We start from the raw sequence: 20,658 nt of genomic DNA, 5'->3' as shown, positions 1-20,658 counted from the left end.
TCACTGGCAAAGCAAAAGCTGTGGAGCACCTTTCGGAGGTCCAGGCCATCGGTCAGGTGTTTATGGATATGGAGGAAGAGGAGGTGATTTAGGCGTTGCTGTCATTGTCGAGCGAAGAAAAGAAAATGATGACAGAGACGCACCGCACAAGTGGGAAAATCCAGAGGACTACTACAGGAGCCAGTTCTTTCAAGTAGTAGACCTGCTCACCTCTGAGCTGACTTGCAGGTTCACCCAGCCCACTCTGCATCTGCATCTGAAGAAATACTCCTCACAGCAGTTAACAACAGTTCCCCCGGATTCAGCAGCATCAGCATCCCCCAAAATGTGGTCGACTTGTACACAGGCGATGAGGACATGGAGCGGCTGCGCACCCAGCTGTCAATGCTTCCAGCTGTTTTGCAGGCACATAATAGTTCCGCTGAAAGTCCCATCAGTCGGGTGACGAAGATGGCCACACTTGCGGACATGCTGGCCGCACAGGGACGAGGCACGCAATCCCTCTTCAGTGAAGTCGACAGGCTTCTTCGGCTGTATTTGACGGTGCCCATGTCCAACGCAACGGCTGAGCGGAGCTTCTCCTCCCTCCGTCGGTTGAAAACTTTTCTTCGCTCGACAATGACAGCAATGCCTAAATCACCTCCTCTTCCTCCATATCCATAAACACCTGACCGATGGCCTGGACCTCCGAAAGGTGCTCCACAGCTTTTGCTTTGCCAGTGAGTGAAGAGAAATTTACTTTGGCAAAGTCTGAGGGGACATTAATTATGCCTTAATTAGGCTAGATCAAACAGTTCACAGTTCACAGTTCAATAAGCACTTTTAGTTTTATAGTTTGCCAAATTTTAATAAATTCATAGTTTGCCAAGTTTTGTAAATGTTTTGTAAAGTTTTGTAAATGCCTTTATGTTAGGTTATTTTTTCCATGTGTTATGTTCATTTTGTAATGTAGGCCTAGTCCGAATCAAATTGTTATCCAAAAATGGTTGAAAGTGTTCAGGTATTTCATTAAAACACGTTAAGAAATATATTTTTTTCCTCCCAAGATAAAGTTTGTGAGTAAATACATTACCTGACTTAGTCTTAGTTTCTTCATCATCTTTTTAGGACGTAAATGTCACTTGCTGCCAGATAATGCAGCTTGCACTCAAACACACACTGTTGGCTCTATTGTGCAAGCTTACACTCAACTCAGGCTGTACTTCAATCCCTGATCACTACGCACCTTTAACTAGTCCCTATTATTAACTGGGCATTACACAGGTAGCCACGCCCACACGGTGACGCAATGCACTTTTTGGCCCCCCCACATCTGAAATGAATCTGGCGTGCTTGCGCATAGGTTCGTAAAGAAAACTCTTACTGCTGGCACGTGAGAAGTGGCCTACTGCATGATCAGATTCAGCTGGTGTGCATAGAAATGCACATAATGGGCATTTTTGAAATGCGCACGCACCTTCTGCTGCATGCCAGCCCGCTCTCCCCTCATCACACTGCCTCTATCATATGCTTGCACAATGAGTTTCTCTCTGTCACATTCAGAAAAAAGACTGTCCAGAAGCATGCTAGCAATCGACTCAGATGTTGCATCTATAACAGGCAGAAAGTCAAACAAACGCTCCTGCACCACATGGTTTGAGTCGATGTATCTTAACACAAGCACCAGCTGCGTCTGCGTTGACACGTTGGTGGTCTGATCCGCTTGGATGGCAACAAATTTAGCGGACTTTACCTCCTCCGTGATATGTCCCCTGATGACCGCTAGCATGCTCTCCAGGAGCTCATTCTGCACAGTCTTTGATGTGCCCTTGAAAACTGTGGCAGTTTTCAGGTGCTCCTCAAACACCTCATCCAGCGATGCCACCAAGTCAACCAAGCCACGAAAACACCTGGGTTGTTGGAGCCCTCATTTTCATCTTTGCCTCGCAAAGCTAACTCAAACATTCCACAAAACTTGACACAGTCAAAGAGGCAGGCTAGGATGTGTCGGTTCTTGGTCACCTCATCGTTGTGACGACGAACTAGCCTGTAGCTCTCATCCAGCTGTGTTGCGATGTTCACCCACCCAAATGCAGAAAACCTCAGACAACTGTCCATGTGGGACTTAGGAGACTCATGTTTCTTCACCTTTTCACAAAGATGGTGAATGTCGGTGACTCCTGTAGTTGTCCATGCGTTGGTGTCTGCCGTGCTGCCATCAGGGTGAAACAGTGTGCAGGTGTAGCAGAATAACAAGTTAGCTGCTTGACAGCCTGCTAGCCAGGTTTTCCGCTCGTACCAGCTCCTCAAAAATCCCCAGTTATATGACCCCCCCCCCCCCCACCCTTAGTAGAAACTTGTTTGATGTTTAAATTTGGTCTGGGAGGTCCAAATTGTTTAGTTGCCAATTTATCTTCATTACTACATCAACTGAAAGGGACTTCTTTCAGTGAAACGATCGAGTTACTCCATACTGACCTTGAATGTGACTAGTGCAGTGGCTACGCCAGCTATGCTCAGCTGAGCTGTACTCACGAAAGCACGTTAGGGCGAGCCCTCTCGGAACCCATAGAGAATGCATCATAATAACTGAAATTTGAAAAAAAAAAGATTTTACATGAGGGTCATTGAGAGCAATCTGGGCGATTTTCAACCTGACTGAGGTCGCCCAAAAGAGGTGGTACTTCATGAAGCACTGCCCTGCGCTGATTGGACAATGACATACAGAGCAGTTCAAACTGTCTAGAACTGTCACAACCACTGTAACACTGTGATACAAAAAATCCCTCCTTGGTGGTGCGCAGGACCGCCTTAACCTAATATTAGGCCCCAGGGCTGAGAGCCCTCCATCCCCTCGATTTATATAGCTCCTCCCGGATGACCGAGCTTCGCACCCTATCTCTAAGGGAGAGCCCAGCCACCCTACGGAGGAAGCTCATTTCAGCCACTTGCACCCGCGATCTTGTTCTTTCAGTCACTACCCAAAGCTCATGACCGTAGGTGAGGGTATGAACGAAGATCGACTGGTAAATCGAGAACTTTGCCTTTCGGCTCAGCTCCCTCTTCACCACAACGGATTGGTGTGGCATCTGCAGTAATGCGGATTCTGCCTGTCGATCTGGATCGGTGACAAAGGGCAGCCCTGGCGGAGTCCAACCCTCACTGGAAACAAGTCCAACTTATTACTGGCAATGCAGACCAAGCTCTGACACCGGTCATACAGGGAACGGACGGCCCGTATCAGGGGTCCGATATGCTAATCACCGCCACGTTATGTAACGCGGCGGTGATTTTCAGACCCGCCCCTGCTGCTGTAGAGGTATAAATACATTCAGCACACACTACTGCTACTACAGTCTACAGTTAGTCAGTTAGCTGAGTTAGCCGCTGAGCTACCAGCCGAGTTAGCCGCCTAGCTAGCAGCTGAGTTAGCAGCAGAAAGCTCTCAGACCTAACATCCATGTTTCTGGTAGAGGTGGTGACACTTGGTAGGAGGCAGGGTTTCAGCGGAGGCACTCCCACAGCGTGAAGCAGAGAAAGAGACTGAGTTTTACACAACTTTGAAGCCTAATTTCATATATTTGGGGATTTTTTTAATCATTAAAATGTGGCATGGTGGTTAACAACACACTTTTCTGTGGTATGTCAAACTCAGAACACATATTTATTCTTACTTTACACGGACTTTAATGATACAGAGTGGAGATATGCGCAGATTGAAAAGGAGGCTCTAGCCGTCACCTGGGCATGTGAGTGCTTCTCAGATTTCCTGATCGGCATCAAGTTTCACATTGAAACCGACCATAAGCCCCTGCTACCACTTTTGGGCTCAAAAAATCTGGATGAGCTACCCCCACCGATACAGAGACTGAAAATGCGACTGATGAGATACGCATACACTATTTCACATGTCCCAGGCAAGAATATAGCAACCGCTGATGTGCTATCCAGGGTGCCAGAAAGAACTACAGGTGACAGAAATCTGGAGACAGAGATTAATCTGTACGCACATCAGGTGATGTCATGTCTCCCAGTCACAGAAAAAAGACTGCGACAAATCAAAGAACACCAAGAGAGGGACGACGTGCTGAAACAGGTGAAACAGTACTGTATCAGTGGATGGCCAGACAAAAGGAGCATAGGAGGACCATATTATCCTTACCATCAGCAATCTGGGGATCTGACTGTTGAAAATTACCTATTGCTGAAAGATACATGTCTGGTTATCCCAAAATCACTACAGAAGGACATCTTGGACAGATTACACACTGGTCACCAGGGCATAGCAAAATGTAGAGCGCGTGCAAAGCAGTCTGTATGATGGCCTAGGCTGAGCACACAACTTCTTCAGATGGTGGAGGACATGTGCAAAAGAAAGACTGAATCGAGAAACACTCCTGCCAACAGAATTTCCAGCCCGACCCTGGCAAATGGTTGGTGCAGATTTGTTCGATTGGAATCACAGCTAGTGTCTGGTTGTTATCGATTACTTCTTAAGGTACATTGAAGTTGCCAAACTGAGCATCACCACAGCAGCCACAGTAATTGAACAGTTCAAGTCAATATTTGCATGGCACAGCATACCTGCTGAGGTCAGGACGGATAATGGGCCTCAGTTCTCGGCAGCCATGTTTCACCAGTTCACCTCTGAGTGGTGTTTTGTTCATACCACCTCCAGCCCCAGATATCCTCAGAGCAATGGTGAGGCAGAGCAGGCGGTGAGAACAGTGAACAGCCTCATGCAAAAGAGTAAAGACCCATGTCTGGCTCTCATGGCATATTGTGCTACGCCACTAACCAATGGATATAGCCCCTCAGAGCTACTGATGGGGAGGAAACTCCGTACCACAGTGCCTGTTCTCTCCTCTTGCCTCGACCCAGGATGGACAGATGTCACAAAACTAAGAGAGAGAGAACAGGGGGAGAGAGAGAAACAGTGGAGGAGGTTCAACACCAGACACAGAGCTTGCGACCTGGACGTACTGAACTCAGGAGACCATGTCTGGGTGATGGATATAAAGGAGAAAGGGACGGTGACAGCCAGAGCAGGGTCACCACGGTCTTACCTTATCGAGACCCCCAGAGGGACCCTCCATCGCAACTGTGGCCATCTTATCACCTTACCAGAAGCTGGGGCTGAACTTGTGGACCCACCAAACCTTGTCCCACCAGAGGACACTGCACCAGTCCATGTTCCAGCTCCACAAGCTTCTACACCTCCAAGAAGGCGGTATACTACTAGAGAGAGACACCCCCCGAGTTACCTTAAAGACTTTGAATTGAAATAGATAGATTGTACTCGGGTGTCTGAGTGAACAGCATGGGGTAGAACAAATCCCCTCACTCAGCGGAAGGAATGAAGAAACAGGGCAAGTTTTGGTTTGACTTTATTTCAGTTGAAAGTTTGAGTTACAGTCTGGAATAATTTCTGAATAATTTCTAAGACTGAATTAAATGAATTAAATGTAATCCACTTTGGCAATGCAACAAAATATTTTTCAACTAATTTTACATCACTGGGCCATCTTATTTAGAAAAGAATGTTGTTTTTAGGATATGTCCTGCTCAATAATGACAAAAAGCATTACAATTTTATGTTAACATGAAGTCATTATTTTTATAAATGCACTTAAATACACTACAGGTGATTCAAATATTTAATATTTATCATTCTTAGTGGTTACACCGTGGGACATTTTCAGGAGCATTCGGTCTTACTTTTGGTTAAACTTTTTTTTTTGCAAATGTCACTTCAAATGACAAAACCAACAAAAACACAAAATATACACATTAATAAACCTGGTGCTGCTTTTAAAACTATTACTAAGACATTTTCAAATTTCTCATCTTGCCAACCCTTATTTGTCACTGACGCATTATCAAGAATGTAACCCTTAAACATTGAACAGCAGTTTGTAAAGTTCACACACAGGATTTTAAAACTTATCATCCTGCCAAATGTTTTACTTCCCATCTTGACTGTAGGGAATGTGTGCATGTTAAGTATGTGACTGGCAATCACATGGCCACATGGTGTCACTTTGATTTGCAGCAAAAGTTGAGTCTTGGTCCTGCTTCATTTTTCTGGATGATTTTGCATTGGCATCAGGGGTGGATGTGGTCATACACTAATGGGAAGATTGTCAGTTCAATTCCCGGCTTCTCCAATCCACATGTCAAAATATCCTTGGGCAAGATACTGAACCCCAAATGTGAATGTGTGTGTGAATGATTAGATTCTCCTAATGAGGAGGTTGGCACCTTGCATGGCAGTCCTTGCTTTCAGTGAATGCGTGTGTGTGAATGGGTGAAGGTGGCTTGTAGTATAGAAGACTAAAAAGGCACTACATAAGTGCAGTCCATTTACCATTTATCCCTGCAGCATTGCCAGACTGGCCTCCTTCATATAAATGACATATCAGTCTGTATGCAGCTCTCAACTCTGACAAGACTTGACACATATTGTAATTGAACACTCAGAGTAAGAATACACTCAAAACCTTACCAATATATATTTTTTTAAGGTTTCATGTCCAGTTTTCTGACTTGTGAACTTGTCTGTGTTCAGCAGGAGCCACTGTCAGAGCAGAACTTTGACAGTTATGTGGAGACCCTGACCCACATGTTTACCAATAAAGACTGCTATCAGAACCCTGAGAACCGGGCCCTGCTTGAGTCCATCAACCAGGCAGTGAAGGGCATTGAAGTTTGACAGACAGGAGGAGGACGGGAAGCGGGGCATCACAGTGACTACACCTAATCTTTCTTTCCAGACCCTTTAGATACTGTATGTACTTAATTCTTCTCATTTGGAACTTTTTCATCTGTTCTTTGCATTTGTTTCTTGTTTGCATGTTGCTTTACAATGGTGTGAGTGTGAACAGATGAGGGTGTGGAAGTAACCTGTGTGGTAGCACACTGGAATCAAACTGTTACTGTAAGTATGGCCATCTTAAGGTGTACACAGAGAGAGAGAACAAAGTCAGGAGTGCAGTAAATAGCCTGAGCTAAGCAGATTCTCTTAGTTAGTGAACATATCCCATCTCCACATAATAATGTTAATAGTATTCAATTTGACTATAGTGATGTTGCACCTACAGAACTAGTTTGTAGATTCATTCTTACTATTGCTGTGTAACTATTTAACAACTTATTTATTCATGTCTGCTGTATTATTTATATTTGTTGCCCTATTTATTATGCATTATCTATTTATTAACTTTTTTAATTTCAAACTGCTACCTGATAAGATTTTAAATGGTAACCAAAAGAAGGGACTCATTTCCTCTGTATTGCTGAACAAAGAGGAGATATTTTAAGAAATCAACAATGAATTGTTTTATATTCTTATTATTTATTTAAAATACTGGGATCTTTTTAAGTGCAAATATTTTGTAACCTAAAGTTTTTAAATAATTTTCTAAAGATGTTTCTTTTCTGGTGCTTTTGTTTTTATGATTTTCCTTTTTATTTCCACAACTATTTTGAGTACATTGCAATACACAGGGAATATTGAGCTGTGCATATTTAGTATTTATTTGGTGATGAAGAACAAAGTGGTGGTGAATATTTATTTTGTACTGTCTATGTGTTAATGATGGCTGTTTATGGATTAGTCTTTAAGTTGCTCTTGAAATAAAGGTTAACTCACAGTGATTCTGGACTGGACTGACTTGTTTAAATGTAAAGTTCATCTTCACACTGCCCTTGCAACACTGATCCCAGCTTTGTGCAATCCTAACACACTTCACAGCTTCTCACACACAATACCTTTGTCTTAATGTTGTCACATACATTACCGATCTGCTGTATGTCCCCCTTACAGTGTCTTCCATCTGCACAAGCTTTCCAAATTGCTAGTGCTGAACAGTGCATCCTGCTCCAGTCTTCCAGAAGCTTGCATCCTGTATAGGGGTGGACAGATCATTACTGAGAATGTGATGTTTTGAGTATCAATACACATAGAATCAATAACAAAAGAAAATATTCAATATCTCTCTAGATAGGTCATATCCTGAGAGGATTCACAAAATAAACACTTGTTTACCATGCATGTGGTTAATTCATAGAACAAAAACAACAACAATAATACATACACTTCATTATTGACCCACTGCTCTTCCACTACAAGATATTATGCTGCCACTAGGAAACATCATCAGAAGACATGGCAGCAATTTCCATAGCAATGACACACAACTTTACATTGCTATATAAGACTGCATTTTATCATTTGAAAAACATTGCCATAGTGCAACCGTTCCTTTCAACCGCCAATACAGGGAGCAGGGATATTATAGTTAACTAAAACTAAGACTAAAACTAAAACTAACAGTGAAAAAATAATAATAGTTAACCGAAATACAAAAAAAAAAGATAGTTTTAAAAAAAAAACTAAAACTAAAATGAACAATGCAAAACTAACTTAAACTAAACTGAATTGCAGGTAGAATCAGCTTCGTTTTTGTGATAATTTAATTTTCTCCCTTTTTATAATTCAGTTTGATTTCTTCTAATACCTGGAAAACTAAAACGAAGACTAAAACTAAATAAAAAATTAACTAAAATTAGTAAATTCCTCAAAATTAAAAATAAACAAAAACTGCACGATTTCTTGTTAAACTAACTAAAATTAAACTTCAAATAATAAAACAAACTGAAAAACTATGTAAAAGTAAAAATGTAAATTTTAAAACTATAATAACCCTGATACACTAATGAACATGTTTATTACCTGCAGAATTGATTACTGTAACGCTCTGATTTCTGGTCTCCCTAAAAAGAATACAGCTCAATTACTGTTAATTCAGAACTCAACTGCAATGTATGTTGACAAAGACCAGAAAGAGAGCACACATCACATCAATTTTAAAGTGTCTACTCTGGCTCTTTATAAAGCTCTTAATGGTCTTAGTCTTACCCATTTATCAGATTTAGTTTTATCCTATAAACCTTCTAGAACCCTCAGATCCCCTAGTAGTGGCCTTTTAATAATACCAAAAGTCAGAACAAAAAAGACATCCTTTTATTACTATGGTCCCCATCTCAGGAATAGCCTTCCTGAAGACCTAAGGACAGCAGAGAGTGTATATTTTTACTTAAGAGCCTCCTTTTTAATCTGGTTTTTAATTGAACCTTATTTATCTTTGTTTTATTCATTATTTTCAGCCTGTTTTATTACTTGGTCTATTCTTCTTCATGTTTTTCTCTTCATAACCTATGTTTTATGTCCAGTTTTACTTAATCACATTTCCTCTTAGTTGTTTTGATGTCCACACCTCATACTTAAAACACTCTAATTTGGCACAACTTTAATTTGGTTTATTTTTGTTCTACTACAGTGTAGCTGAACACTATGTCCAGCCTCATGTAGACTCAAACCATGTTTGATTACATGGTCAAAGTGGTCCAGATCTCATCTGTGACAGTTGCCCTAATTCTTCAGATGTCTACAAACCCAGGTTACCTGTGAGACAAGAAAGCACAGAGAACTCCAGGGGAAGAAGAGGAAATTAGTGAATGCATTAATAGTACATGAATGTAAATGGATACAGATGGATAGAGAGAGCGAGGAGGAGAGAGGAGATAGGAGCTCAGTGCATCATGGGAGTCCCCTGGCAGTTTAAGCCTATAGCAGCATAAACTAGGAGCTGGTCCAGGACAAGCCTGGCTGATAAATCAATCAATCAATCAATCTTTATTTATATAGTGCCAAATCACAACAAAAGTCATCTCAAGGCACTTTACACATAGAGCAGGTCTAGTCTAGACCCTTTAATTCAATTTAATTTGAAGAGACCCAACATTCCCACATGAGCAAGCACTTGGCTACAGCGGCAAGAAAAAACTCCCCTTTAATGGGAAGAATCCACAGGCAGGTGGGCAGCCTGCCTTGATCGGTTGGGGAGATAGAGAAAGCGAGAAGAGGTAGAGAAGGAGAAGAGAGAGAGAGGAGAGACAGGCCCAGTGACAAACAATCAATCAACATTGGAAATGATAATAACTGCAGTCATGGGCTGAGGACATCTACAAGGTCCTGATGTTGATGCCCCTCAGCTACCTGTGAACCGAGAAAGCACAAAGAACTCTGAATGCATTAATAGTACATGAATGTAAATGGATAGAGAGAGGAAGTGTATCATGGGAGTCCTCCAGCAGTCTCAGCCTATAGCCGCATAAACTAGAAGCTGGTTCAGGACAAGCCCTAATAAAAGCTTTACCAAAAAGGAACGTTTTAAGCCTACTCTTAAACGCAGAGAGGGTGTCGTTCCCCTGGACAGAATCTGGAATATGGTTCCACCGGGGAGGAGCCTGATAACTGAAGGCTTCTACTTTTGGGGATACTAACCGCAAGTAAGCATGCATAGCCTACTGGGAGCGCAGTGTTAAGTTCATAAGGTACTATGAGCTCTTTAAGATACAGGTCTGGCCTACACTGGTCTACACTCTACACTCCAGATCGGTGGGTGGCAGTAATGCACCCGAATATTGTTTGCAACTGCCAAATACAGACGAAGAAGAGGAAAGAAAGAAAGAAAGAAAGAAAGAAAGAAAGAAGGAAAGAAAAGAAAAGAAAAGAACGGAAAAGAAAGAAGGTACCATTTTCTTATCAGCTTTAGATCATCATTCAGGCTGTCTTTAACTGTAGACGTACAGCCTTCTCCCTACCCCACAGCTCAGTTTAACATCAGCTTTGTAGCTAACTTAAAACGGAGCCGTTTTGTCGGCTTGCTGTAACGTTAGTCCTGTTCCAACGACAGTCGAAGTTGGCTTTACCTAAAGGTTGTTAGGTATTTTTTGTTGCTATGTAAAATGTATAACTGGGTGGCTTAGTCGGGAAACTTAAAGGTAAGCGGGTAGCCTATATTTTTAACTTGTGCGAGTAGGCTATAAGTCTCGCAGTTTGTCATTTCCTCCAAGCTTAGACAGATGCAGCCCAGCAATGAACGTAATGCAGGTTCTCATTTTCAGGTTTTGTTGACAACTTTTAGAGAGGACTTGTTTAATTATGGTAATTTTGGAGGTGTTAGTTTATGTTGCTCTTTGGAGTATTTTAAGTCAACTTAGTATGTTACCTCTAAGACATAAATTAGGTCGAAATGGTTACAATGTTTTTCATAGTTGAAACTCTCTGGTTCTAGCTTGTCAAATATCACGAATCGGTTCAATATGTCCTTATTTTTTCTTAGTATTTGTGTAAATGGGCTTTGATCAAACAAGGCATTTAAAGGCGTTCCTTTGGACCCAAATTGAAAATTAAAAAACATCAATTGATAATGAAAATAATTACAAATATAGTTATTCATGGCTGTCTTAAATATTCCGCAAATCAGATGTTGCCATAAATCTGGTTCATGCTCACTGATTTGCTGAATTCCCTGTTGTTTTGGATGAGATAGTTCAAAGGATTTTCACAGTAGCCTAATCATTAAGTTGCCTGTTCATCTTTTTATATTGCAGTAATTTTAATATCTTGATGAATTTCACATTGGTGCTTGTTTGTGTGTGCAGCTGTAGGATGGATGTATCCAGCAGGCTTGAGGTGTGGCAACAGTTGGCGGAGAGCTGTGGTCTCAGTACAGTTCAGCAGGGCCTACAGCAGGTTTGGAGGCTGCTGCTGCTCTGTCTTATCTGCAGACTTTGCTTCAGACTGGGTGAGCAACATTGAGTGTGGATCAGCACACAAAAGCATTAAGGAGGGCTGTTCTTTAGCTGTTGGTAAATTTGGATATTGTCTGTATTGACATACTAAGATAATGTTCCTTGATTTCAGCACCATTCATATTAGGGCACCTGAAAGTGTGAGGAAGGTTTTGTTTTTGAAGATCAATTAGGGCCAGAGCAACAAATTCAGTGGGATCATTGCTCTCATTCTACCCAGAATTTTTCATTTTTTTGTTTTTATTTTTCCCTAACAGGATGCCATGCATTTTGTGTCCATTTTCATTTTACAAACACATTTCTGAAGCCAATAAATGCACAGTAATAATAATTCAAACTAAAAAGGTATTAAACACTGATATACATCAGCTTGATCGAGGCATGGCAGCTCTACATTGCCGTATAATTACTTTCAGCATGTTTTAGGTGCTAGGGACGTTGGAACACATTAGAAATAGTGAATCTTGATATCTGATATACACTATATTGCCAAAAGTATTGGCTCTAGGTCTGGGTATTGTTTAGAATCTCACGATTCGATTTTGATTCTTTAGGTCACGATTCGATATTGATTTAAATGCTTCGATATCGTTTCAGTAATAAGTATAATTACACAAATAATTCATTAGAGTACCTGTTGATCATTTTAAAATCATTATTAGTTTTTATGCCCCTATGAACAGCCATGGTAGAACTCCTAGCATTGATGAGCAATAACACATCTGAAAACAAAGCATTAGCACAATAATACTGAAAACGGACTACAAAAGTAAAAAAAAATGACAGTACTGTATTAACATTGAAGTAAATGTATGTAAACTTAAATTATATTTCTTCCCTCCTGGAAACTGTGATATAGCTCACATAACATTATTGACAACAACACACACATTAGAACCAAGTGAGTTCATTTCTGGTTACATACTAGATGTGCACATTTTGATTTTTGTTTAAGAAAATCAGCTGGTCTACATCTTCAGGCTTCAATGCACTTCTCTGGGCTGTGACAATGTCACTAACTGTTGATAAGATCCTCTCAGCTGGTACACTGGTTCCTGAGATACAGAGTAGGGCTGGGTGATATTACTTAATATCAATATCACGATTAATTGAAGCTTTTACCTCGATTACGATTAATGAACGATTATTTTTATTAAAAAAAGATTTTATGCTCAACTATTAAAACTGGCATAATTTTTCCCGATGAAGAAGTGCACATCTTAACTATGTGATTTTAAAATAATTTAAGGACACAGACGGATTAACTATTTATGGCTATTTATTAGGGATGCACCGAAATGAAAATTTGTGGCCGAAGCCAAATAAGATTTAAACGCTTGGCAGAATACCGAATATCGAATAAGTGTTTCACTATTTTTTTTAATATTGCATAAATAGTTTAGAATACATTTTTAGACATGTTTTCAAAGAAAGTAAATGTTTATTGAATATTGACATTTTTAAATATTCCAGTAGCCTTTGCTTTTCAAACAAAACATGCATTCAAAAAAAAACTTGTGGATAAACCCACAACAAATGAATTATTGTCCTTTTGGCACAAGTCTGCTTAGCCACAGTAGATAGGCTAATAATGTAAACAGAAGGCTCAAGTAAATCTCAATAAGTGTGTGCTTGTAACCTCATACACTTATATAGGTACACAACATATCCCAAGCCAGAACAGATTTGTCAATAACAGTACTTCAGCTTCAAAGTAAAAAGAAGGAAACTAACTATGACATCTGAGACATCTTAAAATTGTTTTATACAGACAAAAACATTAACAACTGTGGCTGTATGTTAAGCCCCAAATAAAATGCTTAAGAAATCTGGCCCATGATTGAACCTATGCTGAACCCTGCTGTAGACATTCCAACAAAAACATGCATTAAAGTGCATTGAAAAAAGTGCAAATAACAAATGAACTATTGTCCTTTTGGCATAAGTCTACTATTCCTTCAGGAACAGTGGCAGGTTCTTCTTTATGAACCGTAGCTTCTCTGCTTTGTCACATGTCAGTCTGTTCCTCCTCTCATCAAGGACATTGAATGCAGCACTAAAAAGCCTCTCGCTATCTGTGCTTGTGCATGGAGCAGCCAAGTACCTTGGAATGGAAACAACATTGTAGGTTCAGTTCATTGTTATCAAGCAATAAAAAAGAAATAATACAGAAAATAAACCAATCCCTTTTCCATCAGCTTATTAGGGACCGAGTCGAAAGGCAAGAGGCAAGGACCCTATTGTTTTTGTGTTGTTTATTATTATTATCAGGGACTGAGCCGAAAGGCAAGAGGGCGAGGACTCCAGAGGAGTCCTGGCCTTGCCTGGAGGCAAGGACCCTATTGTTTTTGTGTCGTTTATTATTATTATTATTATTGTTCTACCGCCTTTTTGAGCCTTAATTTGACCCCTAAACCTGCTCTAAAACTCACCAAATTTAGAACGCACATCAGGTCTGGCGAAAAATTTGATAAAATGGAAAAAAAAAACGTCGAACTCTCTAGCGCCACCTAGAAACACTAAAATGGCCACTACGCCTGATAGGAATGTCGTAGAGCGATGAAACCAAAACTCAATTTTTTGTCTTATCAAGACCTACAAATCATGCGCTGACACCCCTGACCTAAATCCAACAGGAAGTGCACAATTTGCTGTTACATGTGGGATTTTCGACGATTCTTGGCCTCCTACAAACGTTATCTTGTCCGAGGGTGTCCATCGTGGCGGCTTCAAACTTAAATAGCTGACTTAGCACCCTGCTGCACAAAAGTTCTGAACAACTTTGTCATTACTCGTCCGGTTTGGATTTTAGAAGCCCTCAAAGGTCAAGTGCCCAAAAACCCGCGCCAAAACGCTCCCATAGACAATGAATGGGAGGAGAGTCTAATGCCACTTTGACCCTAAATTTAACCACCCAAACATGCTCCAGGACAGACCAAATTCACCAAGCACATGAGGGCTGGCCATTAATTTGATAAAATGGAAAAATTAACCCCAAAAGTGCCAAAATGTGCTCTCTAGCGCCACCTACAAACACTAAAACAGCCACTACGCCTGATAGGAATGTCGTAGAGAGATCAAACCAAAACTCAATTATTTGTCTTATCAAGAAAATCACGCGCTGACACCCCTGACCTAAATCCAACAGGAAATGCACATTTTGCCTTTTAACCTCTTAATACACGCCCCTATTTTTTATGTTGTTAGCCTAAACGACATGCCCAAGTTGTGAGCAGCACAGATCCCACATAGTTTGAGACTCAGATATGTGTCTGGTATCGTTGGAAAGGAAACACTCTCAGGATTCTTGTAAAAGTGTGATTCTGTGACTTACTGACAAAGAGTGGCAGAGGTTACAATGATGGGGTTGTTTACTCGCCCATAGGTTTGCCTATACAATGACATGTCTACAGACATTCAGGGACCTCTCAGCGGGATATAGACACAAGGAGGCCACAGCCACAGGCCTTGGCTTCATGCAGTCCAAATTTGGAGTCAAAAGACCAAAAGATGAATTTTTCAGAGTTATTTTTCTACAGGTATGTCCATGCGTTTTCCTTAGGTCCTTTTTGGAGACTCCAAATGGACACTTGGTTACCAAAGCTGAATAACCACAATCAAACACCTATAACTTTACAACCCCTTTGCCTACAATCAAAATCTTGGTCTCTAATGAAAGCTGACACCATATTATTATTATTATATATTATTATATATAACCATATTTTTTTGTTTGGCCATATCTATCTATCTATTTATCTATCTATTTATCCATCTATCTATCCATCTATCCATCTATCTATCTATCTATCTATCTGTTTATTTTGCTATAATTCATATGTCAAGTCGAAGAAGAACCAACCGTATACCAAAATGCAGAGTGCGTAATGATATATGGTTCAACTCTTTTATGCACCGGGCGCACGCCGGTTACGCTTGGAGTTTGTTTATGGACAGCCAAACTTGATAGCTTAGTGTCATACACCGTTGGAAACCTCAGACTATTGGCTAAACTTCATTTCACCGAATATTTCCATAGGCTGGAACAGCTGTCAATCAAAGCCATGTCGTCATTGTCATCGGTCACATGTCCTCATTGGCTTTGGAGACATGTACTGCCTAATCCTAAGCACCGATTGGCTTGTGTGTGGTGTCGTCAGAAGCAGGAGAGGCTCACGGTCGTAAACATCTAGTCACGTGTACTCTGAGATGGGCGTGCAGGTCAGGAAATGACGTAAACGGACCGTATATGGTTTGTTATTTGTGTTATTACGTTACGTGTTGGACTAAATACATGGACATATTGAGGAAAGTATTTCGGTTTTATGGAAACGGATTTCATATTTCACAAGAATGGATATTTGGCTAACCGTACAAAAAGTCCTGTGTCATAAGATGATCGTTGTGGATAAAGGGAAGATTTTGAAGGTATGTAGTCATTATAGCTTTTCTCACTTAGCTGAGTGGCTAGCCGAGCTAATCGCTAATACTATTACGGCTGTGAGCAACCATATAAGTCGTGATTGGTCTTGAACGAATCAGGGCAATCTAAGCTTTCCAACAATGTACGGCATGAGTATATATGTTTAAGGGTTGGTGTTTAAAACATTCAGAAGAACGTGTGGCTACCTCCTAACATCTGTCCCGTCCCGTGGACGGAACAGCGTGCGTTAAGAGGTTAAATGTATGTTTTTTGATGATTTTTCAGGCATTTCAAAATATATACATTATTCCTGCATACTTTCAGCTACAGACTCCATTCAAATGTCAAAATGTATCCACAAGTCTCATCTATAGATGTGTGTAATTTGGTCTGGATATGTTTTATACTTCTTGATCTGCGGACCCACATGCACCTTGTTCCTCTCCCATTCAAATCTCCATACTGTCTGTGCATGCTCTGTCCTCATGCTGCACAGTCGTTAACTACCATGGCAACGACTGTGTGTGTGTGTGCAGCTGGCTCATTCTCTGCAGTCATCCTGATTCATTTCATCTGGTCTTAGTGTGCCACCCAGTGGAGAAAACTTGTAATGACTCGTGATACCTGATGAAGAAAAGTTGCCTCAGTTTTCTGTTTCTAGTTCAAGTTTATTAGGGACCGAGCCGAAAGGCAAGAGGGCGAGGACTCCAGAGGAGTCCTGCCCTTGCCTGGAGGCAAGGACCCTATTGTTTTTGTGTTGTTTATTAGTGCCACGGGTGCTCAGCTCCGAGGCACTCCATTCCAGTGAAGCTGGAATTAAAGCTATTATTAGTGCCACGGGTTCTAGCTCCGAGGCAACTATTAATCTTCTCCATACTTAATATTATTCCGCTTCTTCCGCCGTTTTTCGGCGCGTAACTCCTCCCGCAGCTTTGAGAAAACCACAACAATATATAAACGTGTGTCTCGATTGGGGGAGGGGGGCTATGACTTTTGGTGTTGAAATTCAAAAAAAAATTCCAAAGTTATTCCCAAAAAACCAGGAGATTTCTCCATTGGAAATGAATGGGATTTTTTTTTTAAAACCACAAAATTTCACCTTTTTTCAGAGTCATCTAGCTCTCTCATACGTGCACGTAGAAACGTCATTCAAACTTTAAAACGGAGGAAAACTTGTGTTCTTCAAACTATGAGCAGTCAAATGGGGAGTGGAAATCACTTTTTCTTCAAAGTTAGAGTGGAGGCGGCAGTTAGCTAGAGTGTGAGAAGCAGTAAAAAATAACCTTCATTTTTATTTTTAACTCGAGCTCACGGCCAAACTTTAAAAAGGATACAAATAATTTTTGGTCAAAATGTAGACATAGGTGTTGGGATTCATAAAATGTGAAGTTGACAGGCAGGGTCTGCACAAAATTTAAACGGGGGGGGGGGGCCTAGACCGGCAGCAATACCTGTATCACTCCCCACTGACTCTAATGCAGGGGTCTCCAAACTATTCCACAAAGGGCCATGTGGCTGCAGATTTTCATTCCAACCAAGCAGGAGCACACCAGACTTGATTCATTTAATCAGCTGATCTCAGTCTTCAGACAGCTGATTGGTCAAATGGTGTGCTCTTGATTGGTTGGAACTAAAACCTGCAGCCACATGGCCCTTTGTGGAATAGTTTGGAGACCCCTGCTCTAATGTAATCGTCTTTATTTTTCGAAATAATCTCACTCTGTGTTCACACTGAGCTTACTCGCTCATTTTAAGGAATATCTGAATAAAATAAACACTTTCAGAATCTGCCGGCTTCTGTGTCTCTCACAGTGTTTTCGGTTTTTGGACAGGAGTTACGGTTTTCTCACAGTTTGTAATTGTTCGGGACCTTGTCAGAAGCCAAATTCTTCAGAAGTTTGAGCATTTTTTCCAAGCAGGTTCTAAAATCGGCGTAGCAACCGCAGGGCCTGAGCTGACCTTGGCAACCTGTTGCTGGGCAGAATCTGACCTACTTTTTTGTGATTGGCCAATTCTTCCTGTATGTCTGTTTTGCCAGTTAACTTAGCTAATTCATTTGAATGGAGTGATTAATTCATGTTTACTGTGGACAAAATAAATAGTTTTATTGTTTTGTATTCTTTTGTATTGTAGTTATATGATTTGTGGTGTATAAAAGATAATAATAAAGTATATTGTTTTGGGCTTTTTTGCCTTTAATGTACAGGACAGTGGAGATAGACAGGAAACAGGAGGCAGAGAGAGGGGGGAATGACATGCAGGATAAGACCGCTTGGCTCGGGATTCGAACCGGGATCGCCTGCAACGAGGACTATAGCCTCACCACATGATGCGGGCGCTCTACCCGCTGAGCTATGCTCAACCCAAAGATTCAACATTTATCAATAGAAGATGAACAAAATGTACATGATATAATTTCATACAACTAAGTAATTTAAAATAAAAAGTATTACGTCATAAAATCTACTCTCTAAATGATTTGAAGATTTACTTAATAATTTCATAACAGTGATATTCCTGTCTGTGGAAAAAATGAAGTAGACTTTAATTCATAAGTTTAAATAAATATTATTTATGCTTAAATATGATAATAACATTTACTTAATATCTTCAGGGATGTTAAGTTGAGAATAAAGTACATTCATAAAGAAAAAATAAATCGTGTACTCGTCCCGGCAGTAGCCCCGTGGCACTAACTAGAAAATTCCAGGGAAATTTTGAGTGCCACGGGGTTCTAGCTCCGAGGCACTCCACTCCAGAAGCTGGAGAGGAGTGCCTTGGGGCTAAGCTAAACTATTAATCTTCTCCATACTTAATATTATTCCGCTTCTTCCGCCGTTTTTCAGCGCGTAACTCCTCCCGCAGCTTTGAGAAAACCCCGACAATATATACATCAAAACGTGCGGTTAGATCGGGGGAGGGGTGCTATGACTTTTGGTGTTGAAATTCCAAAGTTTCCCAAAGTTATTCCCAAAAAAACGGAAGATTTCTCCATTGGAAATGAATGGGAATTTTTTGAAAACCCCCCTAAAATTTCACATTTTTTCACCTTTTTTCAGAGTCACGTAGCTCGCTCATACATGCACGTAGAAACGTGATTCAAACTTTAAAACGGAGGAAAATTTGTCCTCTCTGGAAAAATACCAAACTATTTTTACATAAAATGTAAACTTTTCAAACTAGGAGCAGTCAAACGAGGAGTGGAAATCACTTTTTCGTCAAAGTTAGAGTGGAAGCGGCAGTTAGCTAGAGTGTGAGAAGCAGTAAAAAATAACCTTCATTTTTATTTTTAACTCGAGCTCACGGCCAAACCGTAAAAAGGAGTCAAATACTTTTTAGTCAAAATGTAGACATAGGTGTTGGGATTCATAAAATGTGACGTTGACAGGCGGTGTCTGCACAAAATTTAAACGGGGGGGCTGAGACCGGCGGCAATATCTGTCTCGCTGCCCATTAAACCTAATGTAATCGTCTTCTTTTTTCAAAATAATCTCACTCTGTGTTCACACTGAGCTTACTCGCTCATTTTAAGGAATATGTGAATAAAATAAACACTGTCAGAATCTGCCGGCTTCTGTGTCTCTCACAGTGTTTTCGTTTTTTGGACAGGAGTTACGGTTTTCTCACAGTTTGCAATTGTTCGGGACCTTGTCAGAAGCCAAACTTTTTAGAATTTTGAGACATTTTTCAAGGCAAATCCTGAAATCGCCGTAGCAACCGCAGGGCCTTAGCTGACCTTAGCAACCTGTTGCTGGGCAGAATGTGACCTACTTTTTTGTGATTGGCTGAACTGACCTACCTTTTTGTGATTGGCTAATTCTACCTGTCTGTCTGTCTGTTTTGCCAGTTAACTGAGGTAGTGGCTGAGCTAGTAATTGATACTCTTTCTATATATATACATATGAATTATATTGACAGTCTTACTGCTCAAATGCAGGCTGGTGTGTGTGTGTGTGTGTGTGTGTGTGTGTGTGTGTGTGTGTGTGTGTGTGTACACACTGTGTTGTAGTGCTTAGAGTTAGTGCATGTTGCTACTGCCTTGTGCTCTGTGTGCTACTCTCTGCTTACATCTACTGTTACACTTGATACTGACCAGTAAGGTGTACTTAATACTGCCACAGTAGAAGTTACTTAGTGTTATATGATCAGGGTGACTTTTGAACACTGGAAATAAATCGTGTACTCGTCCCGGCAGTAGCCCCGTGGCACTCAAAATTTCCCTGGAATTTTCTAGTTCTTACATCTTCTTCCGCCGTTTTTCGGCGCGTAACTCCTCCCGCAGCTTTGAGAAAACCCCAACAATATATACATCAAAACGTGCGGCTCGGTCGGGGGAGGGGTGCTATGACTTTTGGTGTTGAAATTCCTATTTTTCCCAAAGTTATTCCCAAAAAACCGGGAGATTTCTCCATTGGAAATGAATGGGAATTTTTTGAAAACCCCCCAAAATTTCACCTTTTTTCAGAGTCATCTAGCTCTCTCATACGTTAATGTAGAAACGTGATTCAAACTTTAAAACGGAGGAAAACTTGTCCTCTCTGGAAAAATACCAAACTATTTTCCATGAAATGTAAACTTTTCAAAATATGAGCAGT

The 20,658-nt window shown here is 40.7% G+C and overlaps 2 protein-coding genes across 5 annotated transcripts in view; both read left to right on the top strand.

Moving 5' to 3' along the window:
* myt1a (myelin transcription factor 1a) overlaps positions 1 to 6,691 on the top strand; it is a 54,298-nt gene extending 47,607 nt beyond the window's left edge. Inside the window, exon 21 of the mRNA XM_053318332.1 lies at positions 6,548 to 6,691. Coding sequence (XP_053174307.1) covers positions 6,548 to 6,691 — 144 coding nt within the window. The remainder of the gene's footprint in view (positions 1 to 6,547) is intronic.
* A 3,832-nt stretch (positions 6,692 to 10,523) lies between these two features.
* The window catches only part of LOC128357919 (protein-serine O-palmitoleoyltransferase porcupine-like), an 83,888-nt gene continuing 73,753 nt past the window's right edge, over positions 10,524 to 20,658 (top strand). The window contains exons 1-2 of one of the 4 annotated variants that reach the window (XM_053318342.1): positions 10,524 to 10,574; positions 11,491 to 11,633. In XM_053318342.1, coding sequence (XP_053174317.1) covers positions 11,498 to 11,633 — 136 coding nt within the window. In that variant the 5' untranslated portion in view covers positions 10,524 to 10,574; positions 11,491 to 11,497. Of the gene's footprint in view, positions 10,575 to 10,660; positions 10,762 to 11,490; positions 11,634 to 20,658 lie in introns of those variants that run through there. The other 3 variants (XM_053318341.1, XM_053318344.1, XM_053318345.1) reach the window with 3 other exon arrangements.

The sequence above is a fragment of the Scomber japonicus genome, chromosome 4 (assembly GCF_027409825.1).
Source record: "Scomber japonicus isolate fScoJap1 chromosome 4, fScoJap1.pri, whole genome shotgun sequence".
Classification (NCBI taxonomy): domain Eukaryota; kingdom Metazoa; phylum Chordata; class Actinopteri; order Scombriformes; family Scombridae; genus Scomber; species Scomber japonicus.
This window is presented reverse-complemented; position numbering and strand designations above follow the sequence as displayed.